The 27,666-nt window shown below is 37.4% G+C and overlaps 1 protein-coding gene across 2 annotated transcripts in view; it reads left to right on the top strand.

The window, feature by feature from the left end:
• The window catches only part of LOC131135575 (receptor tyrosine-protein kinase erbB-4-like), a 283,365-nt gene that overhangs the window by 236,303 nt on the left and 19,396 nt on the right, over positions 1-27,666 (top strand). For both annotated transcript variants that reach the window (XM_058081635.1, XM_058081636.1), the window contains exons 19-21: positions 1,517-1,615; positions 6,718-6,903; positions 26,844-26,999. In XM_058081635.1, coding sequence (XP_057937618.1) covers positions 1,517-1,615; positions 6,718-6,903; positions 26,844-26,999 — 441 coding nt within the window. The remainder of the gene's footprint in view (positions 1-1,516; positions 1,616-6,717; positions 6,904-26,843; positions 27,000-27,666) is intronic.

The raw sequence follows: 27,666 nt of genomic DNA, 5'->3' as shown, positions 1-27,666 counted from the left end.
GACAAGGGTGAGGAAATCATCAATTCACTAATTGAGATGGAGAGCATAGCCATTATTTAACAAAAGGGATGAAAAGGTTGTTCAGGAATAAAACTTTTCTGGGGTGGGGGATTTATTGAAATATCCTTGACTACACCATGTCACACTAACATAAATCAACAACATTCAGTAATCCCTCATATACCCCGATTAAATGGGTCCAGACATGACCATGATAAGTGAATTTCCCAAGGATTCCTTATTTATGAATGAAATATTTTGATGGTTAGAACAAAAACAACAACTGTTTACATCCTTTTAAATCATTAGACATTAAATAGCACCCCTATAGTCACTTTACACTCCAGTTACCCAATATAGTACAGCAAATAAAAAATATCAGACTAAAACTTAAAAATGTTATTTCCAAATGCCCGTAAGGCATGCTGGGTAGTCCAGCTGTAGCAACAATATTAACTATAAACATAAAACATTAGCTATCAAGACTATGTAAAGCCCTTTCTGTTTACTTATTTGCTTATCATGCATCATCATGTCTTCCGATTCCCTTATATTTCTATTTCACTTTTCCATTTTTATGCTTGAAAGTGCTTAATTTAGCCAAAAATATGTAAAATGTGCTTAAATATGCATATTTTTGGAAAATATTTTTACCTAAACAAAACAGTAATGCCGTTAAGTTCACTGAATAAAGTGGCGAGGGATTACTATACTGATATCGTCCAACACTTAATTATACCAATATTAACAGATACCAATATAGGCAGCAGGTCTTCCCTCAAACTAACGCCAGGTCACATCTCATACAACATGCTTCTTTTACTGTGATGCCACTGGAGGCATTTTCAACATCTTGTCTCAACAAAATAGTCGTAATCATAACCTTTTGTCAACTATTATAACATGTCCTGCTATCATCAGCAACAAAGCAATCCAGAAAGCTGCACATTTCTATGTGGCACAAACATCACTATCAGAGCAAAGTATGAAACTCTGGACTAATTTTTTAAATATTTTTACAAATAAAAAAAAAATATCAAATATATTTTATAATTAATTATAATAATTAATAATTAAATAATTATTTATACTTATAATTTTATAATTTAAAAAAAATATAAAATATATTTTAAAAATATATAAAATATATTTTTAAATATATGTAAAAATATTATATTTTATTTTATATATTTTTATTTTATATATTTTAAAATTATTTAAATATATTTTATATATTTTATATATTTTTAAATATATTTAAAAACATATAAAATATATTTTTAAATGTATAAAAAGATTAAAATAATACATATAAAATAAAATTAGGAAAAAATCAAAACCTCAAAAAACAATGATTAAATGCATAAATTTGCATTTGGTTGTCCATAATGTATGGCAACTGAATGGTTTATGTCTCTTGTATACATTGATTGGAAATGTGCTATGTTTAAATGCATCATCTGTCTTTTAATGGGATCTTGATGTTTTGTGTTTTTGTTTTTTGTTTTTTCTGTAGGGTATTTGGGTTCCAGAGGGTGAAACAGTCAAGATACCCGTTGCTGTTAAGATCCTAAATGAAGCCACTGGACCAAAGGCCAACGTGGAATTTATGGACGTAAGTAGCACCAAAACTACATATGGCTGTTGTGGCTCCTCCGTACTGTACACTCATATGCTGCACAGATATACCCACACATTCACCATACTTAATTTTGAAAACTCACAGTTCCTCCCAATTCAAAAAGAAAAGTGAAAAAGATCAAACTTATTACCCAATGATGATGCAAAGCAGATGAAATGACTCTCATTAGCACACATACACATCCTGACACACGTGCATGGGGAGCGACCCAATTGCACTCGTGTTTTACACTGACTTTGGCGGTCCAAGAGGAAGAGTTGGAGCGTTGGCATTTCTGTTTTTGCCTTTGATGAATACGCTGTGTTTGTTATAATTCATGCTCAGTGCGCTTTGAGAGTTTGTCTTGGCAACCGAAAGGGAGACAAAACAGAAAAAACATGAGGGCATAGTAGGATAACCATATAGCATATAGATGCTTTTGTTAAAAATGGACACTGCTGAAGTTGTTTTTCTTAAACTAGGATAAATAACTGAAAGTGTTTCATTCATAAATATTATATAATTTAATATTATATGTATATCATTTTAATATGAATGTGTTTTTTGAGTTTTTATTTTTATTATACTCACATTTAATTTAACATTTAATCAGTATCATAAATAAACAAATCTTATTTTGAGCTGACACAAATGTTTGCGCAAGTGTGAAAGGTCTCACTCACTCACATTTTGTATTTGCTGAACGTTTGTGGCCGAGTTTAAGAGCTAATATGCTAATAATAAAGAAAAATAGTAATACAAAAATATGCTTGCTGACTATTGTTTTAAATCATGACCCATAGTTTTGAAATCGATATCCTTTTACATCAAATTTGATGTAATTATCATTGAAGTTGCACATAGAATCGTTTACTACAAAGAGATTTCCCCCACTTATTCTCGATAAAAATATATTTCTATCTGAGATTAAATGTGATTAATTGTGAGTTAACCATGTACATATATTTCTGTCTGAGATTAAATGTGATCAATTGTGAGTTAACCACGGACAAAAATGTGATTAATCACGATCAAATATTTTAATCGATTGACAACCCTAATACTATATATATATACTTATACATACATTAACATGTAGGGGTAAAACCAACCTGTCTCTTGATGGTCTAATCCCAGTTCACGTTCCCTATTAGTCTGTGAACAATCCAATGTTTGGCGAATTCTGCTTCAAAATGATCGGAGGAGCCGACATCAAAGGCGACGTCACTATGAACGCTTGGCCGCCACAAGCCAGTTATCCATGCGATAACTTTTCTGACACCTCTTGATTGAAACCCAAAAAGTCAGAAGTATCGTGAGGCCTCACTTTCACGTTCTGATCAAGTGCGCACTTTTGCCCTTAGGCATTTCAGCTGTGCATATATATATATATATATATATATATATATATATATATATATATATATATATATATATATATATATATATATATATATATATATATATATATATATATATATATATATATATATATATATATATATATATATATATATATATATATATATATATATATATATATATATATATATATGTGTGTGTATACTCTATAAATCTCACTTTTATGAAGCCAATATAAACTTTTAAGTAGCCACATACATTTTCACACATGAACTTTGCCGGATATCCTACTAAATAAATGCTCATGACTCATCTGCAGATACCACATATCTTAAACCTCCATTCAAAACAGCTTTAACTTTATTATTAGCTTCTATAGCTTCTAACTCCTCGCTGGTGGTCCTGGAATATAATCCGAGTGAAAGCCGGGATCTACTTCAATTTGCATTTTTTTCCCCCTGAAATTCATTTGCATTTGTTTATAATTAGCACTTCAATCTGATTACCATTTTTCTTAAACAATAATCTGAGCAACTTGGTGATTGACACATGGTTTTTCAAAAATATCTTTGCTGTTGTGTGGTTGAATACAGTCTCTTAGTTAAAAAATTAATCATTTTTTATAAAAAAATAAAAATAAAAAAACTATATGTGAGTTATTTCATGTTAAAACAGCCGGAAAAGGGTTACGAAAAACATATTTAGAATGTTGAGTTTTCTATGATCTACTGTAACTATGAAAATATTCCATTTATAATTATTGGTCCTGACCTTAACCAGATTGAGCAATCACTTGATAGTCGCTCTGGTGGGGCAGTGGTCTACCCCGGGTTAGGGTTTCTCTCTCATCCTCTGTGGGCCATCATCGAATCACCAATGAAGCATGGTGCCCACCTGACCCACTCAAGGTGGTTGAAACTCACCCCCCATCCACATCATCCCCATACATCACCACGGCTTTGAGATGACTGATATACATACATCATACAAACAAACATCAGTAACCGCCTTGGCTGTTTTTCTAAGTCCATATCATAATGCGGCATTACAGTCAAGGCTATTACAGTATAATTGAAAAACGCTACACCCCGGATTCAGGATACTTCGCAGTCCTATTGATGCTTTCATGTCTTGCATCTGAGCGTGGATCTTATTTTCCCCGAGTCTTGTGATCCTTGTGTCGTATTAATCCTCTATTGTGGTATTCCTCTTGCTGTTGTTCATTGGAGCTTTACTTAATGTACAGCATACAGTATAATGCCAGCCTGATACACAGAGAAACACATTAACATATGATGTGTATTGTACTACTAGTATATGTTACAGTATGATCAGCCTCGTGATGAATACTACATCAACCAAAATTGATTGGTCGCTTCACAATGTGTTCACTGGTTGACAGTTTGTCAGTCATACTGTATGTGTTTCTCCATACAATATATAATTTATAGTATGCATGTATATATTTCATTCCATTTAATGAGCTGCATGCACATTTTATTCAATACTAGTTGTACGTACACAGTATAGCTTAACATGATATAACAATGAAGTATATATTTTTAGAATTAATTAATCATTTCTATACAGTTAACATTTACAGTTTATGCATTGGTGCCTACAAAATGACAAGATAAATTAATGTTATTGAATTAATATTATCTTATGAATATAATAATATAATATTATAATGAATCTTATGAATCTTATTTTGACTACTCAGTTAAGCTCAATCAAGTTCAATCTATGAAATAGTCTGGAATATGTACTGTACATTTATGTTAATACAGGAATGAAACAACTCTGAACCCCGACTCCAAAACAAAACAAAAGGCACTTCCTGTCATCCTCCCAATCAGTTTCCCGAACACCAGAACACACATGAGCATCAATCTTATTTATGTCTTAAATGGCTCATTTACTCCTATGTCTACTGTAGTGAGTAATAGGAGTGCAAAGGTTACTATAGGGGTGTTATTTCATGTCTAGAGGGCTCTCATAATGTTATAAAATAATGTATTTACAAGGTGAAAAACAGGTTTTTTATGCTCTAACTACAAAAGTATTCAATTTGGAATATGTGGACATTTTTAGGAACTTTGTGGAAATTCACTTATCACAGTACATAAAATCTGCAAACACAATTCCCTCCTTTAGTGCACGATAATGACTTGGTGGACGTACAGTATTTTTGCTCAGTTGATCTTTGTCTATTTACAACATTTCAATTTATGGTAAAGCAAACCAAGAGTCCTGCAGTGCAATGTGCAAAGCCACTTTGATGTTAAGGTTTTTAATCAAATTCTACATCTTCTGAGCGTGCAACCTTGCTGCTGGCTTCAAGAGAACCTTGAGCCTTAAACAGAATAAGGACTCCTGTGATCTTTGACAGTTAAATCTATAATAAAAAAAAAAAAGTTTGTGCTAGTGAACTGGGGCTTTGAACCCGTACCTCTCCTCTTTTGACACCTGACTAGAAAATAACGTTTGGCAATCATCCTTTTAGTTTTCCACCGCTTATCCTTTTCAGGTGAGCTGGAGACAATCCCAGCTTGCTTTGGGCATCAGGCAGGATAAACAGTGAACAGATATGAACAAACAAGCGTTCACACCGATGGGCAATTTAAAGTTTTTGGAATGTGAACGGAAACCTGCAGACAACAATAAACTTCCTCTCAGATGTTGTGACCAATAAATTGTGGGACACCAATCGTCAACCATTTATCTAAGGCTATATCTACAAGAACACAAATATTTTGGAGTTTAAACTTGGAAATGTTATGTTTGATTTTGCCCAAAATAAATTCAAGTTGTTTCATGTTGAGCAGGGGTGCCCAAAATGTGGCCTCTGGGCTATTGGCAGCACACAGCTGTTTTTTTTTTTTTTACACAGTTTAAAAATATAATTTATCAAGAAAACGAACAAATCAATCTGAATAACAAGAGCAAAAATCTGCAGTAATTTCACAAGAAAGCAGTCAAAATATTAACAGAAAATTGTCGTAATCTAACATAAAGAAGTCATAATGCTAACGTCATTTTAGAATGATAAATTCCCAATATAAAAAAATACATTAATTTTAAAGTCACACTATTATGAGAATATTTATTCATTCTCTGTGTCTTAATACTTCCATCCATCCATCTTTTATGCTGCTTATCCTCACTAGGATCACAGTGGTAAGCTGGAGCCTATCCCAGCCGTTTTTGGGTGAAAGGCAGGGTACACCCCAGACTGGTCGCCAGCCAATCACAGGGCACATACAGACAAAGAGAGTCTCCAAGTAACCTAACATGCATATGTTTGGAATGTGGGGAGAAGCCAGAGTACCCGGAAAAAACCCAGGCATGCGATTACGAGAAAATTATACAAATTAAAGTTGCGATTTTTTGGAAATTTAGGTTGAAAAAAACAGCTGCCATGTTATGGTAATAAAGTCAGAATATTATAAAAAAATGTACAAACAATATTTGAAAACAAAGTTCAAATATTTGAAAAATAAAAAGTAAAAAAAAGTAAGAATTGTGGAAAAAGACTGAAGTTTGTAAAATTGACTTTTTCGTGAAATGCATGCTTCCTAGCATACATAGCTACTACATGTGTTGCTATGCAAAATATGAAAGTGGCCTATACATCAATCAATCTCTGGAAAGAAGCTTGGACCCACCTACTGTACATCTCCCCAAGTTCTCCTTCCTCCACATCCCTGAGTATATCCAGTTTTGTCTTCCAGGAGGCCCTGATCATGGCTAGCATGGAGCACCCTCACCTGGTGCGTTTGCTGGGTGTCTGCTTGAGTCCCACCATCCAGCTGGTTACGCAACTGATGCCTCACGGGTGCCTTCTCGAATACGTCTACGAGCATAAGGACAACATCGGATCCCAGCTGTTGCTCAACTGGTGTGTCCAGATTGCCAAGGTAAGTGTGGATGGAGAGTGTTGCCTCATTATATGTACTGTGTGTTTTCTGACTGTGGTTGCCATGTTTAGTTTGAGTCACAGAATGGTTCCGCTGATGAGTGCTCTGCTTGGTTGGGTTGATTGTCTCGTCTGTTGGTGTTTGGAGTGTGTACTCATCAGACAGTCTTGCTTTGGTGTACAGTATACATTGCCTACATTTACTGTACATGAACAACAATTACCTGATTACAAATGTTTTTTCCATACATTTCTACAATACAGTTACTTGTTGAATGTACCAGTTTGAGATATTTTGATCATCAGAAAAATGGAAGACTATTGCTTAATAATTCCTTTATAAACACCAGAACATATGTGTGTGTTTAATTCTAGAGTAGTAAAGTCACACTATTACAAGAAAAAATATTTAAATTCTGCAAAAAGTTAATATTATAAGGAAAAAAACAACAATCAAAATAAATGACATTTTAAATAAAATTAATGAACATTGAGGTTGAAATATTAAAGAAAAACTGGTTATTTTCATATTATGAGAAAAAATAAACATAACATATAGTATAAATTGTTCTGAAAAAGCTCTAGTAATACGACAATAAAGTCAAAATATAATGGGAATAGTCATAATATTACAAGAAAAGAAAATGTACATTTTGATGCCAGAAATGGAAAAAACAAGCAAAAACAATACAATTAAGTGTTTTCACTAATAATGCACTTTTTCACCTACAGTATATCACAAAGGTGAGATGCAGGCTTTGCTTCCAATATACAGTCACAGAAAAAAAGATGTTGGACCCTTGTTTCTTCAGTTTCTTGTTCATTTCGATGCTTGGTACACTGAGATGCAAATTTTTTAAAAATGTTTTTTTTCTCCGCTTGATTGGCTGTCAGACCATTTCCTGCTGCCACCATAAATAAACCAATCAGAGAACATGATGTAATACGTATAGTACGTTCGCTTAACATCCGCCACGCCTCTGGTAGGTATACTACCGATATGCTGCCTTATACCCATCTCTCTGCTACTGTGAAGCAAATGAATTCGGCGCATAATCCATATGTGTATGGATTATTTGGGTTGAGGTTTAACCGTTGTCCGAGCTCTGGTGAAAACCGGCATCATTGCTTAACAGTCACCTGATGAGACTGACTCCGACAATGATGAGAGGGAACCTGGCATGTTTGACGCCCAAATTGCCCAACTGTTCAATTCAGAGAAATTTGATGGATTTGTGTGAGAAGATTAATTAAATGTTTTGATTCCATTGACTTTTTTTGTAGACCATATTTTTTAGCATGTGCCGCCATATTGTAAGGGTTAAGCTTCGAGCATGCTAAACACATTTTAAGTGAATTCAAAGTGGAAAAATATTGGACAGCATTTGAAGGGGGGGTTGTGCATTCTAAATATTCTGATCGGTCGTCGGCATGGACAGTGAGAGGTGGTTAAAAACCCAAGAAGCCAGCTGAAACGTCTCTCACCATTGACACATTGCCAGTCGTGATGCCGCTAGGGAAAAAAGAAAAAATTCCAAATCCTCTTCCGAATGTGGTGCAGATTTTGAAACGTTTTCATTCCGGATGGTTCTGCTTGTTGTGTGCTGACTTAGTGTGTCGGAGGCTTAAGCTACTATCACGCTATCATTTACTGAACAGTACTGTGCTACTATTCCGCTATCTTTCATGCTGTGCAATACAATTTGTACACAAATTACTAATTGTCAAAAATGTGAATGAATAAACACATGCCGCTGTGAACATGAAGAGCTATATAATTAATAAAGGGTAGATTATAATGTTTTATTTAGCACTTTTCCCTTAGTTTAAAGATCACATTTCTCTATTCGTAATGGCTTCCCACTTGTGGGACTATAAAGAGTGGTCATGGGTCACTTTTCATGCCCATACCGTGCACATAATTAAAAAATGTATCATACGCATCGGGAAACTAAAGCAATACCGCCAAGTCTTCCAAGAAATTGTCACTTCAGAACGGTTCATTGTCTTTGTTGTAGACTCATGCATCAATTCAACCCTACAATGTTCTGTTCTGTGGGCTCTTCCAAGTTATAGAACTTCACTGCCAGTGGTAAATCCCGGTGCTCTCCCTCTCTGTCACCAGTGCCGCATCTTCATAATGATCTACCTCAAGAGATGTGGAGTACTAATGAGCAGATTTATCAGCGCTGTGATGCATGCATGCTTTATTTCATTCTGTGTTATCTTATTATAGCTCTCTATGACAGCCTGTTATACAGCCATGTCATGTCCCTCTCTACTTATGTTGGCTGGCTGGGATAGTATGTGTGCCGTATTCTCATATACTGTAAATGTTTGTTGTTTTGTTGAAGCATATATATTCTTTCCTTAATTATATTCCCCTATGCCAATCGCTGTGATTGTGTGAGCATGCCAACCTAAAAAAAAGTAAGTTTTGCCATCCTTCTTAATCTTTTCTGAGCTTTGACTTTAAATGTCTGATTTCTGGGGAGCTGCTGCTGTTATAAATTTCAGAGAGAAAGTAAAGGTTATGATGAATAGCAGCAGTTTTCCCCATGTGCAAATATACAGAAACAGGGACATTTAAAGTAATGAACAAATATTAAAAAAACTATGAGAAACTCTTAAAATTGTACCATTGTTATTTAGCAACAAGAAATTGCACCTGTAAACCAAAAATAAGGAAAGGAATAAGGAAACTTATTCAAGCTAAACCAGTGGTTCTCAATGTTTCTCTTTCCTGTCACAGACCTGTCGCTTGTTGAGTTGTAAAATATTTTCCTCTATGTACATAATGCTTGCTGCAACAATTCATCAATGATTAATTATTCATTCATTCATTTTCTACCGCTTATCCTCACGAGGGTCGCTGGGGTGCTGGAGTCTATCCCAGCTGTCTTCAGGTGAGAGGCGGGGTACACCCTGGACTGGTGGCCAGCCAATCACAGGGCACATATAGACAAACAACCATTTACACTCACATTCATATTATGGACAATTTGGAGTGGTCAATTAACCTAGCATGTTTTTTGGAATGTGGGAGGAAGAGTTGTGTGCTCTTCTCTTATGTTTTCATGAGTCATATCTACAGTGACCTTTCCTCATTTATTTTCTTTTTGCATGTTTTAAATGTTTCATATCATCAAACAGATTTAGATATTAGTCAATGACAACACAAGTGAACACAAAATGCAGTTTTTAAATGAAACATTTTATTATTAAGGGACAGACAAATCCAAACCTACATAGCCCTGTGTGAGAGCCATTATCCACAAATGGTGAAAACATGGAACAGGTGAACCTTCCCAGGAGTGGCCGGCCAACCAAAATGACACCAAGAGCACAGCGATGACTCATCTAAGATGTCACAAAAGACCCCACAACAACATCCAAAGTTAGGGTCAGTGTTCATGACTCCACCATAAGAAAGACACCGGGGCCTGCATGGCATGGAGTTCCAAGACCAAAACCACTGCCGAAACAAAAAGAATCTTAAGGTTTCTCTCAATTTTGCCAGAAAACATCCCAAGATCTTTGGGAAAATACTCTGTGGTTTGACGAGACAAAAGTGTGTCTCCCATCACAACTGGTGTAAAAGTAATGCTGCATCATACCAACAGTAAAATATAGTGGTGGTAGTGTGATGGTCTGGGACTATTTTGCTGCTTCGTGACCTGGAAGACTTCCTGTGATGTGACCCATGAATTTTGCTGTCTACCAAAAATCCTGAAGGAGAATGTCCAGCCATCAAGCTGAAACCAACTTGGGTTCTGCAGCAGGACAATGATCCAAACACACCAGCAAGTCCACCTTTGAATGGCTGAAGAAAAACCAAACAAATACGTTGGAGTGGCCTAGTCAAAATCTTGAATCCTAATGAGATGTGGCATGATCTTACAAAGGCGCTTCATGTTGGAAAACCCCCCATTGTGGCGGAATGACAACAATTCTGCAAATATGAGTGGACCAAGTGGGCTTCTTCTATGAGAAGCTGTTAGACTGAAAATGCATTGAGTTAATAGACTGAATTTGCACTGAACAAATTGTCAAAGTACTAATGTTCTTAGCCAAAACAATCCCAAGTGATCATTTCTTTGAAAGCAGAAAAGGCCGGCCATCTTGGTTTTTACTCCATACACACCTCCATCTCCCCACTAACAATATCAGCTCACTTCCATTCTTATCCGAATATGTCTGTTGCCCCACTTTTGTTTATTTCACTGACGACTCTGCTTTTTTTTTTTGCATTTGCCTCTGAGCATTCGGCAAGGAGACTACACTGTGAATCAATTAAGTGTCTTATGTTGTAGCAAACATTGGTGTGTCTGTTTTTGTGTCCTTAATGAGGCACGAAGCTTCGTCATATGGACTGCTGTGATAAGCCATCCAACTGCCAGCTATTGCAGGCACTTTCTTAAATGCCACTTCTTTTTTTTTAAACACAGTGCTGAGGCACTTTTTGTGAATGTTGAAATACGTCCAGTAGCCATTTCATCATTTTGTTTGCATATTCAAGCCATGAATTCTTGTGGAGTTTCCATATTTGATGTCTCCACCAACTGGAATATGTCCAACCCAAACTGTGTAATTTCTGAAATATATTCTCTTTCATATGAGGCGTACGCTATGCAGAAATTACTCCTGAACGACATGCTTCCATTTTCGTACATTTTAGAGTTCGTCAGACCTTTTGGAAAAAAATTAATAAGAAATTTTTCCAAGAGGAAATAATGTAAATCTGATTAACCTGCTCTTGACCCCCAAAAATAGTCACATAAAATATATTTTATAGAGAATATTTATATATTGCAATTCAGAAAACAATGCAAAAATGATTATAAATGATGACTTAAGATAGCTTGTACCTTTATTGAAGACTTTTGTTGGTGAAGATGGTGAGGAATGGAGAAGGTTAAGGGGAAGGGACGCCAACTTTGAACGAAATATGGTTTCTTACATTCTTTATCAAATTGCCTGCACTCTTTCGCCTCATGGCTGGATATTTAACAGTCGTACTCAGTAAAAAAAAATGCACGGACAGTAAATTATCAATGCATATAACACTTTGTTCGAATACGTGATTCCACAGAATGATACAGTGCGGGGCAAATAAAAGAATTTGAAATGCACAATATAATACAATAACCGGGACTCAGTGTAAAAACAAAAAACAAGGAATAATTTTGGCAAAATTTTTGTAGAAAAACAAAGTTTTACTGTATGGGTGTTTTTTTGTTAGTTTTTTCCTCCCATGCTATCAGATATCTGTGCTGACATCCACCTTATTTTCATGTCAAACCTTTGCCCTATGTTTGCTCCCCTCACCTGTCATCACACGGCAGCATCACTCAGTAATTTTATATTTATTTCCCAACAGACATGCCAAAGCTGGTCTTTGCGAGCATAGATCTATATGTGCACTTGTTGATTTGTGCCACTGTGTAGGCCACAGCCTGGAAACGTAGGCTCTCGGAAAGGCGTGTGGGATCTTGCCATAAGAACTGAGATGAATCAGGTTATGTGTAAGTTATGTGTACTTTTTATGTCTCACTTTTCCATCTCACAGCAGCCATGGTACATTCAGCTGAACAAAGTGTGAAATCTCAACACTTGATGGAAAAACAAAGACAAACATTTTTTCAACAGTGACGTATACTGTACATTTTATCGCTATTATCACCCAATTTAGGGTGAATGATTTTTACACTCTTTTCACAAAAAATTAAATACTGTTTTTTTTTTAAACAAAAGTCTGCAAATTTGCTGGGCTGTTAATTCTGAATAAATAATGTGCAGGGTTGCTGTCATTAAGAGATTTTTCATGAGCATTTACTGTTATTATTCTATTATTATATACAAGGAAAAAAGTCACAATTTTATGGGTATAAACTCATAATTGAGGGAAAATAATTTCATTTTTGTAGCATAGATTTAAAAGATTAAGTTAAGAACATTAAGAAGCAGAAGTCTATACTATGGGAATAAAGTCAAAATTAAGTCATAATATTATGACATGAACATTTATGGAATTATTTAAGAGGGGAGTTGAATTATTTGGAATATTAAAAAACAACAGCAAAAATGTGAAAAACATAATAAAGACCAAAGTTAATACTTCAGAGTTCATATGCCTGTCCACCAACTTTTTTGGAACTATGAACTGTAATTCCAGTGTATGAACCGGTATTTTTTTTTAATTAAACTTTGAGCCAGCGGTGCAGCTAATTTAGGGCTAATCTAATCTTTACTTCAGAACTATTTAACACTCAAAAGATGTAATAATAAGAAATATACAAACAATTACCAATATGAGTTTTAATGAAGTGGCTGAGCAAAACATTAATTGGTGCCTGCTGGGGCACTGCAATGATGTCAGCCTCCCTCTGGGCTCGAGACTCCTTTGGCGGACGGAGGCAGCATTGCAGAGCCATCCATTTTCTATGTCACTTCTCCTCCAATGAAATGCTTTGCTCACACAATGCAATATGGAAAAACTTTTTTTTTAATTTAAACTCCTATTGGTATTTCTATGAATATTTCTTAGTATACCTTTTGAGTGCTAAGTTGTTTTGTGACGGGTTTAGCGTTCTTTGTAAGATGACACTGTGAGTCAGACTGATTGTGTAATTGGTTGACAAGCTCATTGTGAGTTAAAGAGCCTGGTCCTCGCAGACTCGTGCACACCACAATATACCATTTCATGACTTTATGACTATGACTTTTATAGTTCGGTGTGGCTTATACTCGCCAGAATTGACTGTATAACTTCTTGGCATGTGTTGGTTTCCAAAATATCCAAGTTCCCCTTGCATCCTTTAATGTTGAGTTTGTGGCCTTTGGTGGAAAATGTTTGGACACCCCTAGTTTAGATGGAATGTAATGATTGAATGTTCTTGGCAGGGATCTCTCATATTCATAACTGGCATTACTTCTTCTGGGATGAGTTCATAAATGTGCATTTCAATGACTAATGACTTGATTGTGTTCAGGTGCCTCTTACACAGATCGATACCGATACTGTGTTTGTGCAGATCCATATACATGGATAAAATGTGCATCTGTTTGTTTTAACTCCCCTGCGATGCTCTGTTGAATTGCTGCAGCTTAAAGTTGTTTTTGCAGTGCATCGCCTAACATATGAAACAACACTGCTGGAAACACGGCCTGTTCATTTCGCTTGATTGAAAGGTCGGTTTGGCAAGTTTGAAATACGTTATTGTCAGCAAACATCAAAAAAATTGCAAAGGCCTAACACACTCCGCGCTTCTCTATTCAGGCACGTACATGGCGACACATCCCAAGGCTCTGAGGAGGAAGTTGTAGAATATTTATTCTCACGTCCAGACCTCAGCCACTCCCAGGTTTACTTCACTATCGCCTGCAGCATGCCAACCATACATTGTATTAGATGTACATGTTCGCATTCATGCACTTCTTGTATTCAAGAGAGATACAGGTATTATTTACTGAACCTCTGGGCACAAAACAAACTCACAATAAGCAAAGCTGAGAGAGCCGTGCACGTGATGAATGGAAAAAATAAGTCTATAGTACTGATGGGTGAACATAATTGACATTTGGCCAAATTTTCTTGAGCTATGGAGCGCTGTTAATGGTTAATTGGTGGGAAATGAAATCGCAATGCATGTTTCAATTAAAATTTTCCGGCAAATTTCCTCTTTCAGGGATAGTATTTTTATAAAAACCAATGATTTATACTTGTGTTCTTATTGTATATGCTCTATATAAGGTGCAAATTGTGTCTTGAATATTAGTCACATATAGTCACAGACCCTGACTATTGAGCTTAGCGGTGTGTTATGTCAGATACAGTAAACCTCGGATATATCGGACTCGGATATATCGGAAATTCGCTCACAACGGACAGATAAAAAAGAACCAATTTTTCTGTAATGCATTTCCAATAAAAATTCATTGCATATATCGGATTTTTTATAACGGATTCCGCCTATTTCGGACAAAATCTCCAGTCCCGTTCCAATGCATTTCCATTAAATTTCCCTCGCATATATCGGATGGCCACATCGTGGCATTCTGATTCGCCGAATCGTGACAGGCCGCTATACGACGTCATTTGCAGCGTTTGCAGCGTTGCCTGCGCGTCCAGGTACATTGGAAACATAGTCAAGGAAGTGCCTTTTTATAACGGATAAAATCCGATTTACGCATATACCGGATATAAATCCGATATATGCGTAAAACGGACATTTTCCGGTATACGCATATAACGGATTTCGCTTATATCGGACAAAACCAGTGGGAACAATTGAATTCGATATATCCGAGGTTTACTGTACTACTAAAAAGGACAAAAACCCTGATTATGTATCATTTGTCGAACATGTGGATAGTGACGTGTCGCTTCCTGCCACACTTTGAACATTTTTGCATTCCCAGTTGAAGCCAAATGTGTAACCACGTACAGTGAATTCTCATGAGAGAGATGTGTATCAATTCACTCGCCTAGTTACAGACAACGTTAAGCAATCTCCATGCTGTCTCAATGGAAGGAACAAACAAAGATAACTGCCTACACTTCAACGTGAGAAGGCGGATGGCTCAGCAACGAGGGTGCAGTCCTGTCTCTAGAAGAAATTAGAACAGCTGTAAATAGCTGCTCTCTTACGGTCGTCAACCTTCGTCAGTGCCTGATTTATATAGCCTGAGCTGTGAGCTGCTGTAATCCAGACACCCAACGTGAAACCAATGCGATTAAGAATGTCACGTAACCAGAATATCTTTTCTCTCAGGTTATGTCAGATGTATATGAATCAACAAATAGATATAGCTTCACATTGATGCTCAGATGAGGTTTATATGGACAATCAAGAGACACACACAAGGATGACAAACATAAATTATTTTGAGGAAGGTGAGCAATCAGACCTGAATTATGTGGCTGGAGCCCAATAATGAGCTGGGAACACAGGCACCAGGAAAAACAATAATAAAACACTTAGGCATAATAGATTGTGGAAAGTTCCCTTGTTCAAGAAGGCATAAGCCACCATGCCTGTCAAGAGAAAATGTGCTTGAAGCTCCAAAAATAGGCATGAGACAAGACAAGTTTTTTGTTCTGTGAGGGGCAGAGATGATGAAGGGCAGACTTACATGCCCAGATAGCAAGTCAGCCTGACATGAATGTGTATCTTAGCAGAAATGCATAGGCTAATGCGTTATTATGACTACAGTAAACCTCGGATATATCGGATTCAATTGTTCCCACTGGTTTTGTCCGATATAAGCGAAATCCGTTATATGCGTATACCGGAAAATGTCCGTTTTACGCATATATCGGATTTATATCCGGTATATGCGTAAATCGGATTTTATCCGTTATAAAAAGGCACTTCCTTGACTGTTTCCAATGTGCCTGGACGCGCAGGCAACGCTGCAAAAAATAGCGGCCTGTCACGATTCGGCGAATCGGAGCGCCACGATGCGGCCATCCGATATATGCGAGGGAAATTTAATGGAAATGCATTGGAACGGGACTGGAGATTTTGTCCGAAATAGGCGAAATCCGTTATAAAAAATCCGATATATGCAATGAATTTTTATTGGAAATGCATTACAGAAAAATTGGTTCTTTTTTATCTGTCCGTTGTGAGCGAATTTCCGATATATCCGAGTCCGATATATCCGAAGTTTACTGTATAAACATATATTTATGACGAGGCTTGTGAAATTTTCCAGTGAATAAGTTTTGGTTTTGGGAAGGTTTGTGATCTTCGGTTGAGACCAAAGTGGAGCTCTTCGAAGAGAGATGCTGAATATACCTTATCCAAAGCATAAATATGGAATTATTTGATAAATACAGTCTAACCTTGGCTTTCTCGCATCCCATTTTTCATATGATTTGGTTTCTATCAAAACTTTACCTTAGATTTTGTACAATATTCCGCACGACAAAATAGTTAATTTGCCCTGTACGCTATCATCCGTGGATTTTGTATTTTGTGCCACCAAAGAAAATTTTCCAGTGCCAAAAGTTTCACAAAAATGATGAAAAATCATTTTGATTTTTGTTGGTCCTTTTGAAACAAATTAATAATGTAAAGTTATTCATTCCCTGACCTTGATTTCCTGTGTTCTGGAAATGTATTTTTTTTCTTCCTGCCCCCAGAAATGAGGAGTGACATTTTTATATTTATCACACCGGGTTCGAACAGGCACTTCCAAGACAAGGTCATGTTGATGGTGGATGATTTGAATTTGCCACCTGATCCCAAATGTGTCTGCAGGGGCCTGGCAACACCATCATACTGGCACTAGAAACAGAGCAGTGGTAACTTGCCACAAAACATGTCTGGATCACACAATCTATGTCTGAACCAAACACATAAACCATCAAATCCTCCTGTGCACTCCGGCATTCATCCTTTCTCTTTTTTTGGTCTTCATTTCCTCTGCCAAGAAGGTTATGTTTTCCTCAGCCTTATCTGGTATTGTGGTCGTACATTCGCTAGTTTCACAGTTGAGATATTTATTTTTGTGCCAAACAGGAAACTCAACATTTTACATGTTTTATCCATTTCTTAAAAAGGAGACCTCAAGGGCAAGATTGATTTACCGCTTTAATGCAGTTTGTTTAAGAGACACATTTAAAAGGTCAGAGCAAAAAAAAAAAAACACTGGATGCATTAAATCATCCTTCAAATTGATTCCTAGAACCAACTGGGGAACGGTTCAACATGGGGAATCTGAACGAGAATCGCAGAGGTGCTTTGTAATTCAAAGGGCAGACCCCAGAGAATCATAGGCTCCAAGTACACAGGCTGAAAGGTGATTGGACAAGAGAGTGACATCACAATTGTGAATGCCAAGTTTTTGACAGCGTGGGAAAATCCAAAAATAACAGGTCAATCTTGGTCAAATAAGACAGGAATTCCCATCAGGGAACTCAGAAGGAAGGCATCGTCCTCATTGAACTTTTAGCAAAGCTTCATTATACAGGGAAGCTTGTCTTTCGTTTGACCCGATGCTTCATGTTTCCAACCTTCCATGGGAGCAACAACCCTGCAGAGAATCATAAGACCAGATGTTCTGATTAGTTATTAAATGGCACTAACTCTACTAAGTATCTTAAATACCCAAGTACCGCATTTTTTTCTCATTTGAGAATTTGAAAATTGATAAATTCGAAATGGATAAATTAAACATTATGACATTGAACTTTTATTGAAGCCAAAAACCCAACAATGATTCTTCAGTCGTGTTATTTTTGATGTGGCAAACAGACTAGTTTATGTAACATTGTCATTGATGCCTCGTTAGATACCAAAGGATTGTATCACAAGATTTGGTGTCGGGTGTGTGATCCAAGACAAGCAATGCTGGGAGTGGTCTACATGTCTATTAGTACCACACGTTTCAACGTACCAAAACGTAAATTACAACCGCTTGTTACATGCAATATTTTGGAACTGCGACTGTGTCGGAGAACCAAACTTCTTTCTCTTTGGGCTTTTCCCTTCAGGGGTTGCCACAGCAAATCAATCACCTCCATCCCACCCTGTCTCTTGCATCTGTCTCTCTCACAACAACTACCCTCATGTCCTCCTTCACTACATCCATAAACTACCACTATCACTATCTCTCCTCTGGACATGTCCGAACCATCTCAATCTGGCCTCTCTGACTTTACTCCAAGGTCTGTAACGTGTAATATCCTTCTGATGTACTCGTTCCTGATCCTATCCATCCTGGTCACTCCCAATGTGAACCTCAGCATCCTCATTTCTGCTACCTCCAGTTCTGCTTCCTGTCTTTTCCTCATTGGCACTGTCTCTAGACCAAACAACATGGCTGGTCTCACCATAGTTTTGTATACCTTTCCTTTCATTTTAGATGAATTTCTTCTATCACACATCACGCCTGACAACTTTTTTCCACCCGTTCCATCCTGCCTGCACATGCTTCTTCACCTCCTTTTCACAATCTTTATTGTTCTGAACTGATGATCCTAGGTACTTAACCTAAGACGAAGAACTGAGCTAAAATGTCGGTGCTTGAAAACTGGGACGTTCCAAAAGCGAGGTTTGACTGTTTGTAATTCCAAATTGTTGACGACTGTGTCAATTTGAACACCAGAACATCCTGTGTGCTGTAGGTTTGCTAATGTTGGCTGCATTTAGCATGCATCAGAGAGAATAAATGTATATACGCCGGGTCTCCCCCTCACAGTTACTGCTTACCCAGTCTGCTCACATACAAATGTTTCATATCCAAGCTGTCCCCGAGCGTCATTCTCCAAATTCATTCTGACATGGTAGTTCAAAATGAAATGAAAGCATACTGCTTTCATCAGTATTGTGTAATCCTTTCTGTTTCTCCTCCACGTTGGTCTGATTTGTCCCACCTCATTCCTCAAACAATGATTCACCCTCTCCCGTGCCCACTGGGATCTTTTTATATCCAAGGCATTCATTAAGCATGAACTACATCAGGCAAATGTTGCACTGGTGCCACAAACCTCCATTAAGGGATAGTCATGATTTAATCATACTGAAACATCTATCAAATCCCAAGCAAGTCAACAGAAATCAATCATTTGTTTGGTGTTTCCTTTTCAAGGCTTTTGATAAATATTATTATTAGGGATGTCCAATACTGGATTTTTGACGATAACCGATACCATCCAAATCTCAATTTCTGATACTGATATCAGATACCAATATGTGTGACATGGCATATCTCCTGGTAATAGGAGTGCATAATAATACCTGTGTTGTGAAGCTGTCAACAACATTGTACAACAGTGTAAAACATCAGAGAAGTTGTGTCATAATTTTCATGAATGCCTCGGGCTATTAGTGCAGCAGCGGTGGCGGAGCTAGAAATGTTTCATTCGGGTGGCCAAAGTGAGACCATTGCTCACATAGGGGTGGAAATAAGTTGATACCTAAAATGTCTAGATCAGGGGTGCTCACACTTTTTCAGCATGCGAGCTACTTTTAAAATGACCGAGTCAAAATGATCTACCCACTACAAAAATGCAAAACATCTATTTATTTTCAAATGTATTGAGGATTATTTGTACGTACAATGTATGTTGATGTACCTTACATAACCAAATGAGCCAATATTGCAAAACACACATAATTAACTATTAAAATTTTTGTAATTACCTGAGTTTACTTTGATGACTTGCACTGAATTGAACCAGCCAGGGATGCATAGTCCGGACAGTAGCTGCTGATAGCCAGCCTCAAGCACACTTCCAAACGTTTATCAGTCATGGATAATATCCGTATCACAATATCTGTATAATATTCCATATCCGTATGGAAGTGATATGTTTTTTGCCTTTTTACTTGGTCCAGCTCCTTCACTCATTTTAGTGACCATAAACTTTAGCGAGGGCTTTAAAATCTCGCAATTCGCCGACTAGCTTAGCACTTTGCATCATTGTTTACGCATGAGCGGTGACCTAAAGGTCAAAATTCAGTTGTCATCTGATTGGTTGTCCTGTATGTCAATCAAGTAACGGGGATGGATGATAGGCTGACATCGTAAGTTCTGCTGCACTTAGAGACGTTGTTTGATTTGATTGGTCACCCGAAAGGCAACATTCTGTTGTCATCTGAATGGCTGCCCTGTATATCAATCAAGTGACGGCATTGATGCTGGGATGATATTTTTTTAATGTCACGCCGCGATCGACCAGTACCACCTCCGCGATCGACCGGTAGCTCGCGATCGACTTAATGAGCACCCCTGGTCTAGATGGTAATTGGAGTGTTCACGGCCACCCCTGGCCACTATGTAGCTTCAACACTGCAGCAGCACACTACAAATTGCATGTGCACAGTAATTCTCGGCCAAAATGTACATATTTCGCACCATCATACTTTAATTAAATTTGATCTCCAATTGATATTTAGGTGAATTTATATCCTATATATCTTTTATGTTGGCCTGAAGCTCCAATCTATACGTTTTAAAGGCTGGGACTTACATTCAAAGTCGTCATGTCCAACTCCAATGCAAGATTGAAAAGGAAAAGTCATCTACGTAACAAACATGTATAAGATTGAAAATGCACCCGATATATGAAAATAGCATCATTTTAACAGACGTCCACATGGTTACTTTCCTACTGAGGTTAGGCGGTATATCTAGAAAATGGATGGATGGAATGTGCAAGCTAGTTTGCTACATGCTACCCATATTTGTTTACATACTTTAGAGGAGATTTGATGAGGTCAACTTTTGTGCACCGGAAATTATGGGAACGGTCGAGTGGTTAGCGCGCAGACCTCACAGCAAGGAGACCAGGGTTCAATTCCAGCCTCGGCCATCTCTGTGTGGAATTTGCATGTTCTCCCCATGCATGCGTGGGTTTTCTCCGGGTACTCCGGTTTCCTCCCACATTCCAAAAACATGCTAGGTTAATTGGCCACTCCAAATTGTCCATAGGTATGAATGTGAGTGTGAATGGTTGTTTGTCTATATGTGCCTTCAAGTTATTTCTTTTAAACTTAAATAGCCAAAAACTTACCACTTCCACACGGATAGGGAGGATAACTATTAACAGTTATTTAACCTTTAACATGAACATTAATCAAACGTAATAATTTTTTCTGGGTACATGATACCATACAGCATCCATATCAAACTTGCGCGGGCCGCACTAACATTAAACTTTCATATCAAGGCGGGGGCCTCAAACTAGTGTCCTGCAGGCCACATATGGCCCACGGGCCGCGTGTTTGAGACACCTGTGCTAGGTTAATTCCAAATTGTCCATAGGTATGAATGTGAGTGTGAATGGTTGTTTGTCTATATGTGCCCTGTGATTGGCTGGCGACCAGTCCAGGGTGCACCTTGCCTCCAGCCCAAAGACAGCTGGGATAGGCTCCAGCACCCCCGCGATCCTTGTGAGGAAAAGCGGTAGAAAATGAATGAATGAATGTCCGAACTGCGACAGCCATAACGTTGATGCACAAGCTTTTTGCTCTTAAGCGATGTGGATTTCTCTATCCAAAAAAGGTTCTTCACTTTTAATTTCCCCTCAGGCTCATTAAGTCTCATATCTCATACTATGCTTAAACCATTGCCCTCCAATTACATACAAAAAATACAATAGATCAAGTCAATAAATTCCATATAAGACAAAAAATCAACTTCGCCATGAAGACTAGAGGTCTCACCAGCAGTATACACGCTCACTGAGAGTGTTCAATCTCATTAGAAGTGTTTCCTCATGAATCACGTACCATCGGGGATGAATCGCTTGATTATACATTTCGGTGAGCGTGCTGCTTGAGCGTCTTGACAGCTTCCTCTGTGTATTTATTTTCTTGTCAGAATTAACTGCAATGGGAAGTGCCAGGTGGTGAAGAATGGGCACCACCTCGCCACTCTCTCCTCCTATTGATTTGATCTCCAGCCCTTTGTCATTCACCGCCTCATCTGTCTTCACAAAACACATTGGAGGAAAATATTGTTTAGCCTAGTTTTGTTCCGAGTGACTGCGCAATAAGCATAATCAACCATGACGTTAGATCACAGCATAAATTGTACCCTCTCGCCCCCACCAAAAAAAGATTTGCAACATTACAATTGCTTTTTAATGTTTGTTTGGCATTTTTTTGTTTTTGTTTTTGTTTTTTTTTTTTTTGACAAAAAGCAACCTGCACAAAAAGTATGGAGCAATAGTCTACCTTCAGAGGGGGAAATCCTGTTTTTACACTTTTATGACATCCAGGTAAAAATGTGAGGCACGATTCAAAGCCGCGATATTTCTTCTTTTTCTGCTATGTGGTGTGGCTTTACTTGATCCCCGTGGATTGAAAGGCAGTGTTCATCTGGAGGTGTGATCTCCAGCTGGCTCAAGCCTGCAGATTGTGTTGTTTTTCCTCCTAGGTTACATGAAACGTCATGTCTGCAATGGCTCCTACTTTTCTGCAATTACGAACCTTTGGATGCCGAATTATCAGCATATGCTTATTAATCTTTAAATAAAACAAAAATTGAAGACACTGTCACATTGCAGTTCTGCACATTTACACATGAGCCTCTTAGTTTCAGTGTGCAGGGGAATGAAACATCACAGGATGTCATGTCATGTCATCCGTCATCCATTTGAGCGTGACGTGTTTACCCCATAAATTCTCAAAATGCAATTTTATATGCATTGAAACCCTGTTATGAAAGTTATTTTTTTTTCTTTCCTACCAAATTCATTTCACTGAATATTTGGATTTCAATTTGTTAAACTGAATAAGACTTTACACCTGATTGGCAGGCTCTGAGTCACAATTCATTCTTTTTTGTGTATATATATGTATAAGTGTACGTATATGTGTATTTTAAAATGTTGAATTTATTTGCATAGATTTTATTATGAATTTTAAAAGCTGAATGTTTATTTTTACACTGAATTTTGAAACTCGTGCCTTAAATGAAATTTTCGGCATAAAATATTAAAAAAAAAAAAAAATTTAGCAAAATTAATCTTTTTTTTTCATTCTAAAACATTTTTTATTTGCTAAGCCACAGTGAGCAGTAAAATACAGAAATGCAAATTTTTCGTACATGGGTCACATTTTGACCCTGAAATACGCTTAGCTGCTCTGTTACGATGAATTGCGCTGATTCAGTAAAAAAATCTTTGATCTTCATTGACAGTTAAGGCTATGATTACTCGGCTTCCTGTGTTTATACGACTCATTCAGACGGTGGACAGCCCGCCCCTTGAATGCCTTCTCTTCTGATTTTGAATCCACTGACTTTTGTCAACCATCGATTTGTTCTGTTTCCAAAAACACACCACTCCCTCACTATAAGGCGTACAGTGTATGCCCAGTTAGACTTTTACACAATACTTAAATTAAAGGTCGAATTTGTGACTCATTGTCTGAGTGTATAATTCCTGTCAATTTGAAGCATCAGACAGCAGTACACATTGTCTGATAGATGCTATTTTTCTCACAGTAATATGTCTATCTACGGACAGACCAGCAGTAGAGATCAAGAGTGACAATGTCGGTCTATTGATAATCTGTCTGTTTCTACGCACTGTGGTTTGTCTACTTCGGTGACACAGAAAGAATTATCTCTGCACTGACATTTGGAGCAGTCCCCGGAGGATTAATTCCCCGACACAGGTGATCTGCTGACTTTTTCCTCGAGCAGAACCTTGATATACTTTGAGACAGTTGTGTTTTGGCCGCTGCAGGCGATGAGAGATTAACCGTGAAGAAAATCGACACACGTTTTGCTTATTAATTAAAATTTGCTCTCACACATTTTGCTGAAATGGAAAAAAAAACTTGCTTGTTATGGAAGACATTTGGTATGACTACTACTATGTTAGTGACTTACAGGATACTGCAAACCCATTTGACAATACATACAGTACAGTTATATTTAGAGATGCTTGATATTGGTTTTATTACCAGAATCAGATATGCGGATATTGCCTTAGAGCAGTAAGTCGACCCTGTTCCCTGTGAATGATGACCTCTGCCAAGGCTGCCCTCTGTCAAAGAGTCTGTTCATAAATTTTATGTATAGAATTGGCAGGCACAGCAAAGGCACCAATGGGTTTTAGTTTGGGAGGTTTTGGATCTTGTCTCTGCTATTCACAGATGATGTGATCCTGAAGGCCTCATCAGGCTGTGACCTTCAGCGTTTACTGGGCTAGGAGGAGAGAGTGTGAATTTCCCACTATGAGACTCAACACTTCCAAATTTGAGGCCGTGGTTCTCAGTCGGAAATGGATTGATTGCACTCTTTGAGTTGGGAGTCAGGTCTCGCCCCACGTGGAGGACATCAAGTATCTTTTGTGCAACTTGCTTCCTTTTCTTCATACATCAGTATGGTTGTATCCTCATTGTGTGTATACTGAGTGAGACCACATGTTTGCTCCTTCAAGAGAACAAAATGTGTGATTGTAGCTTCAGTAATGTAATCCCACTTCTTAGGCTGTTCCTGCTCAACTCCCCCCCACCACCGGCACTCCTCCTTCATCCATAATTCCTTTCATTCAAGTAAATCCAATTTGTTAGTCTTCACAACAGGACTGTTTTTCGTTCCTGTCTAAAAGGAAGTGGGTCCAGTTATTCTTTGTTGTATCAGAGTTGCACTTTTTACATCCTGTAAGTTCCCTTCTTCTTCCCATACTTTTGTTGTAATGCACAATTGGTATTATCAATTCCTTGTAAAATGTCATGACACATAACATTTAATCTCCATAGGTATGAGTGTGAGTGTGAGTGTGAATAGTTATTTGTCTATATGTGCCCTGTGATTGGCTGGCGACCAGTCCAGGGTGAATACTGCTTCTCACCCAAAGACAACTGGTATAGGCTCCAGCATACCAGCTACCCTAGTGAGGTATTCACATAACAATTGTTAATGCTGGGCAAAGAGCATAAGCATAAGAGATGTACTGCGATGTAAACAATGAATAATTAGAGTGTAAAAGGGTAACATATCTACAGGGCTCTAATAATGTTAAAAATAAACACAGAAAGACCTAAACATGTTTCCTATGCTTCAACAATGAAAATTATCATTGATTTCAGAAATTAATTTAATGCGGTCAGCTATGGAACCAACTGTATTCTATAATACAGTCGTCCCTCGCCACACCATGGTTTGAATTTTACAGTATAATTATCATAGTTTTCCAATCATATATTCATAAATTAATCATGCTCCTTTGTGGTTGAATACAGCCATAGCCTACAATTAATGAAAAAATTGACAAAATGTATTTTTTTTGCCTATAATGAGAATTTTCAAGCATCACAATGACTGAATTAAATAAAATACATAAAGCCCTTATGAAGATAATTCAAATTGTGAATGTACGTCTACATTGGTCACAAGGTATCCGTAAGTGTTTGAGGAGACAAGCAGTAGAGTTGATTGCAGAAACAGGCTTTTATTATCTCACAAGTTTTAATTATCTCACAACAGGCACAATAATAATCATCAGAATATTCATAATAATAATGATAATAAGACCGGCTACTGTTTTTTGCAGGCATAACTCACAACAAGCTAAAACTCAAGTCTGAACCCCCAACGTCACCGTCACCCATTCTACTCCCCTACTCAGTAAACTATCTTAAACGCCATATTTTTATGATTATACGTAGTACATTAGGTAATATAAATGTAAAGATGAGTATATAGTATAAACCTTGCGTATCATTTGATTTGCTCACACCTCAGTGTGTCCTTGTTTTTGGTAATCAACCTACGGTCACCCTACTTGATAATGATTATTATTAAGTTTGCATTTTGTTTCACACTAAACATCGAGAGTGGCATAATATTTGTAAGTATGTGGGCTGTTATGAGGGTTTTAAAGTATGTTTGCTGATAAATGTGGCAACAAATATGAACTATGTTTGAGTCATAAAACAAACATGAACCCAGGGGCAACTTCATCTAAATTGAGAATATCAACTTTATTCTCTGGCCGTTGACCTTTTTAGGTACATTAGAATTTGTAATTAAAGTCTTAGCAGGGACACCGTAAGACTAGATGGATTTTTGATTTGTTCATAAATAAAAGTCATTGAAATGGGTTTCTTGTTCTCATGGATTCTGCTATAATTAAAAATCCTGTTCTGGGTTGATGCTTATGGATGCTGTTGTTGTTTCACAATAAAAAGGGCTTTTCCACAGCTGGTTTGTTGATTGATGAGAACTTGCAGGAAAATAACAGTGTGGTAGTAATGATGATTACAACAATAATTATGAAGAACCTAATGGGGTCTTGATGGTGGTAGCGCATTACAGTGATGAGGACGGTAAAGACAGACGGTGATGTTGAACAAGAGTCAGTCTTGCGTGTGTTTATTTGTGCAGGTCACTGCCGGTACATGTTGAATGGATATTACATATAAATGAGTTCAATTAAAGCAAATGTACACGTGTGCTTGTGTGTTGCAGGGGATGATGTATCTGGAGGAGCGTAGGCTGGTCCACAGGGATCTGGCAGCTCGCAATGTCCTGGTGAAATCCCCCAACCATATCAAGATCACCGACTTTGGCTTGGCCCGCCTGCTCGATGTTAATGAGAAGGAATATAATGCAGATGGAGGCAAGGTAAATTGCAGTTAAACATTTGTTATTTATGCAAGGTAATTTAACAACAATGTCATCAAACATGACCTGCACATGTCATATTTAAACCCACTAAGTAGTCCCACGTGGTAGAAGGATGATAACCTTGAAAGTCAATTGATAAGTAATCTCTTAGAACAATATATTTCCAACCTTTTGGGGGGGTCCCAAAACCCCCAAAAGCGGTTACTTTTTTTTACCTCATGTAAAGCAGACACAGACCAGTGTAAGCCTGACTGCAAAAAGTACAGAGGAAGCAATGTTACTGTTATTTCTAAGATTTACAAATGAAAAGCAGATAGGTCACAAATGTACGATGTATTTAAAGTCAAACCTCTGTTTTTAAACACGCTAGTTTTTGTATAATCTGTTGTTCTACAAAAACTGTCTGTCTCTGTGACTGAACAATATTGCACTTAACAAGTCCATATGCTCTGTACTGCATCATTCTGCTGAATTGAGTGCCTAAAAAAAAAGCTAACTGACTCATGAGTGTGACTATTCAATAAGCCGCCATGGGGCCAAAAAAGGTCGAGCTTCCAAAAAAAGTGTGAAAAATTGAAAACAAAACTACAAAATGTGAACATGACTGATAACTGCTGCATAAAGGAAGGATCAAGTTAAGGATTCACAAGTAAACATATTTATA

The sequence above is a fragment of the Doryrhamphus excisus genome, chromosome 9 (assembly GCF_030265055.1).
Source record: "Doryrhamphus excisus isolate RoL2022-K1 chromosome 9, RoL_Dexc_1.0, whole genome shotgun sequence".
Lineage (NCBI taxonomy): Eukaryota > Metazoa > Chordata > Actinopteri > Syngnathiformes > Syngnathidae > Doryrhamphus > Doryrhamphus excisus.
This window is presented reverse-complemented; position numbering and strand designations above follow the sequence as displayed.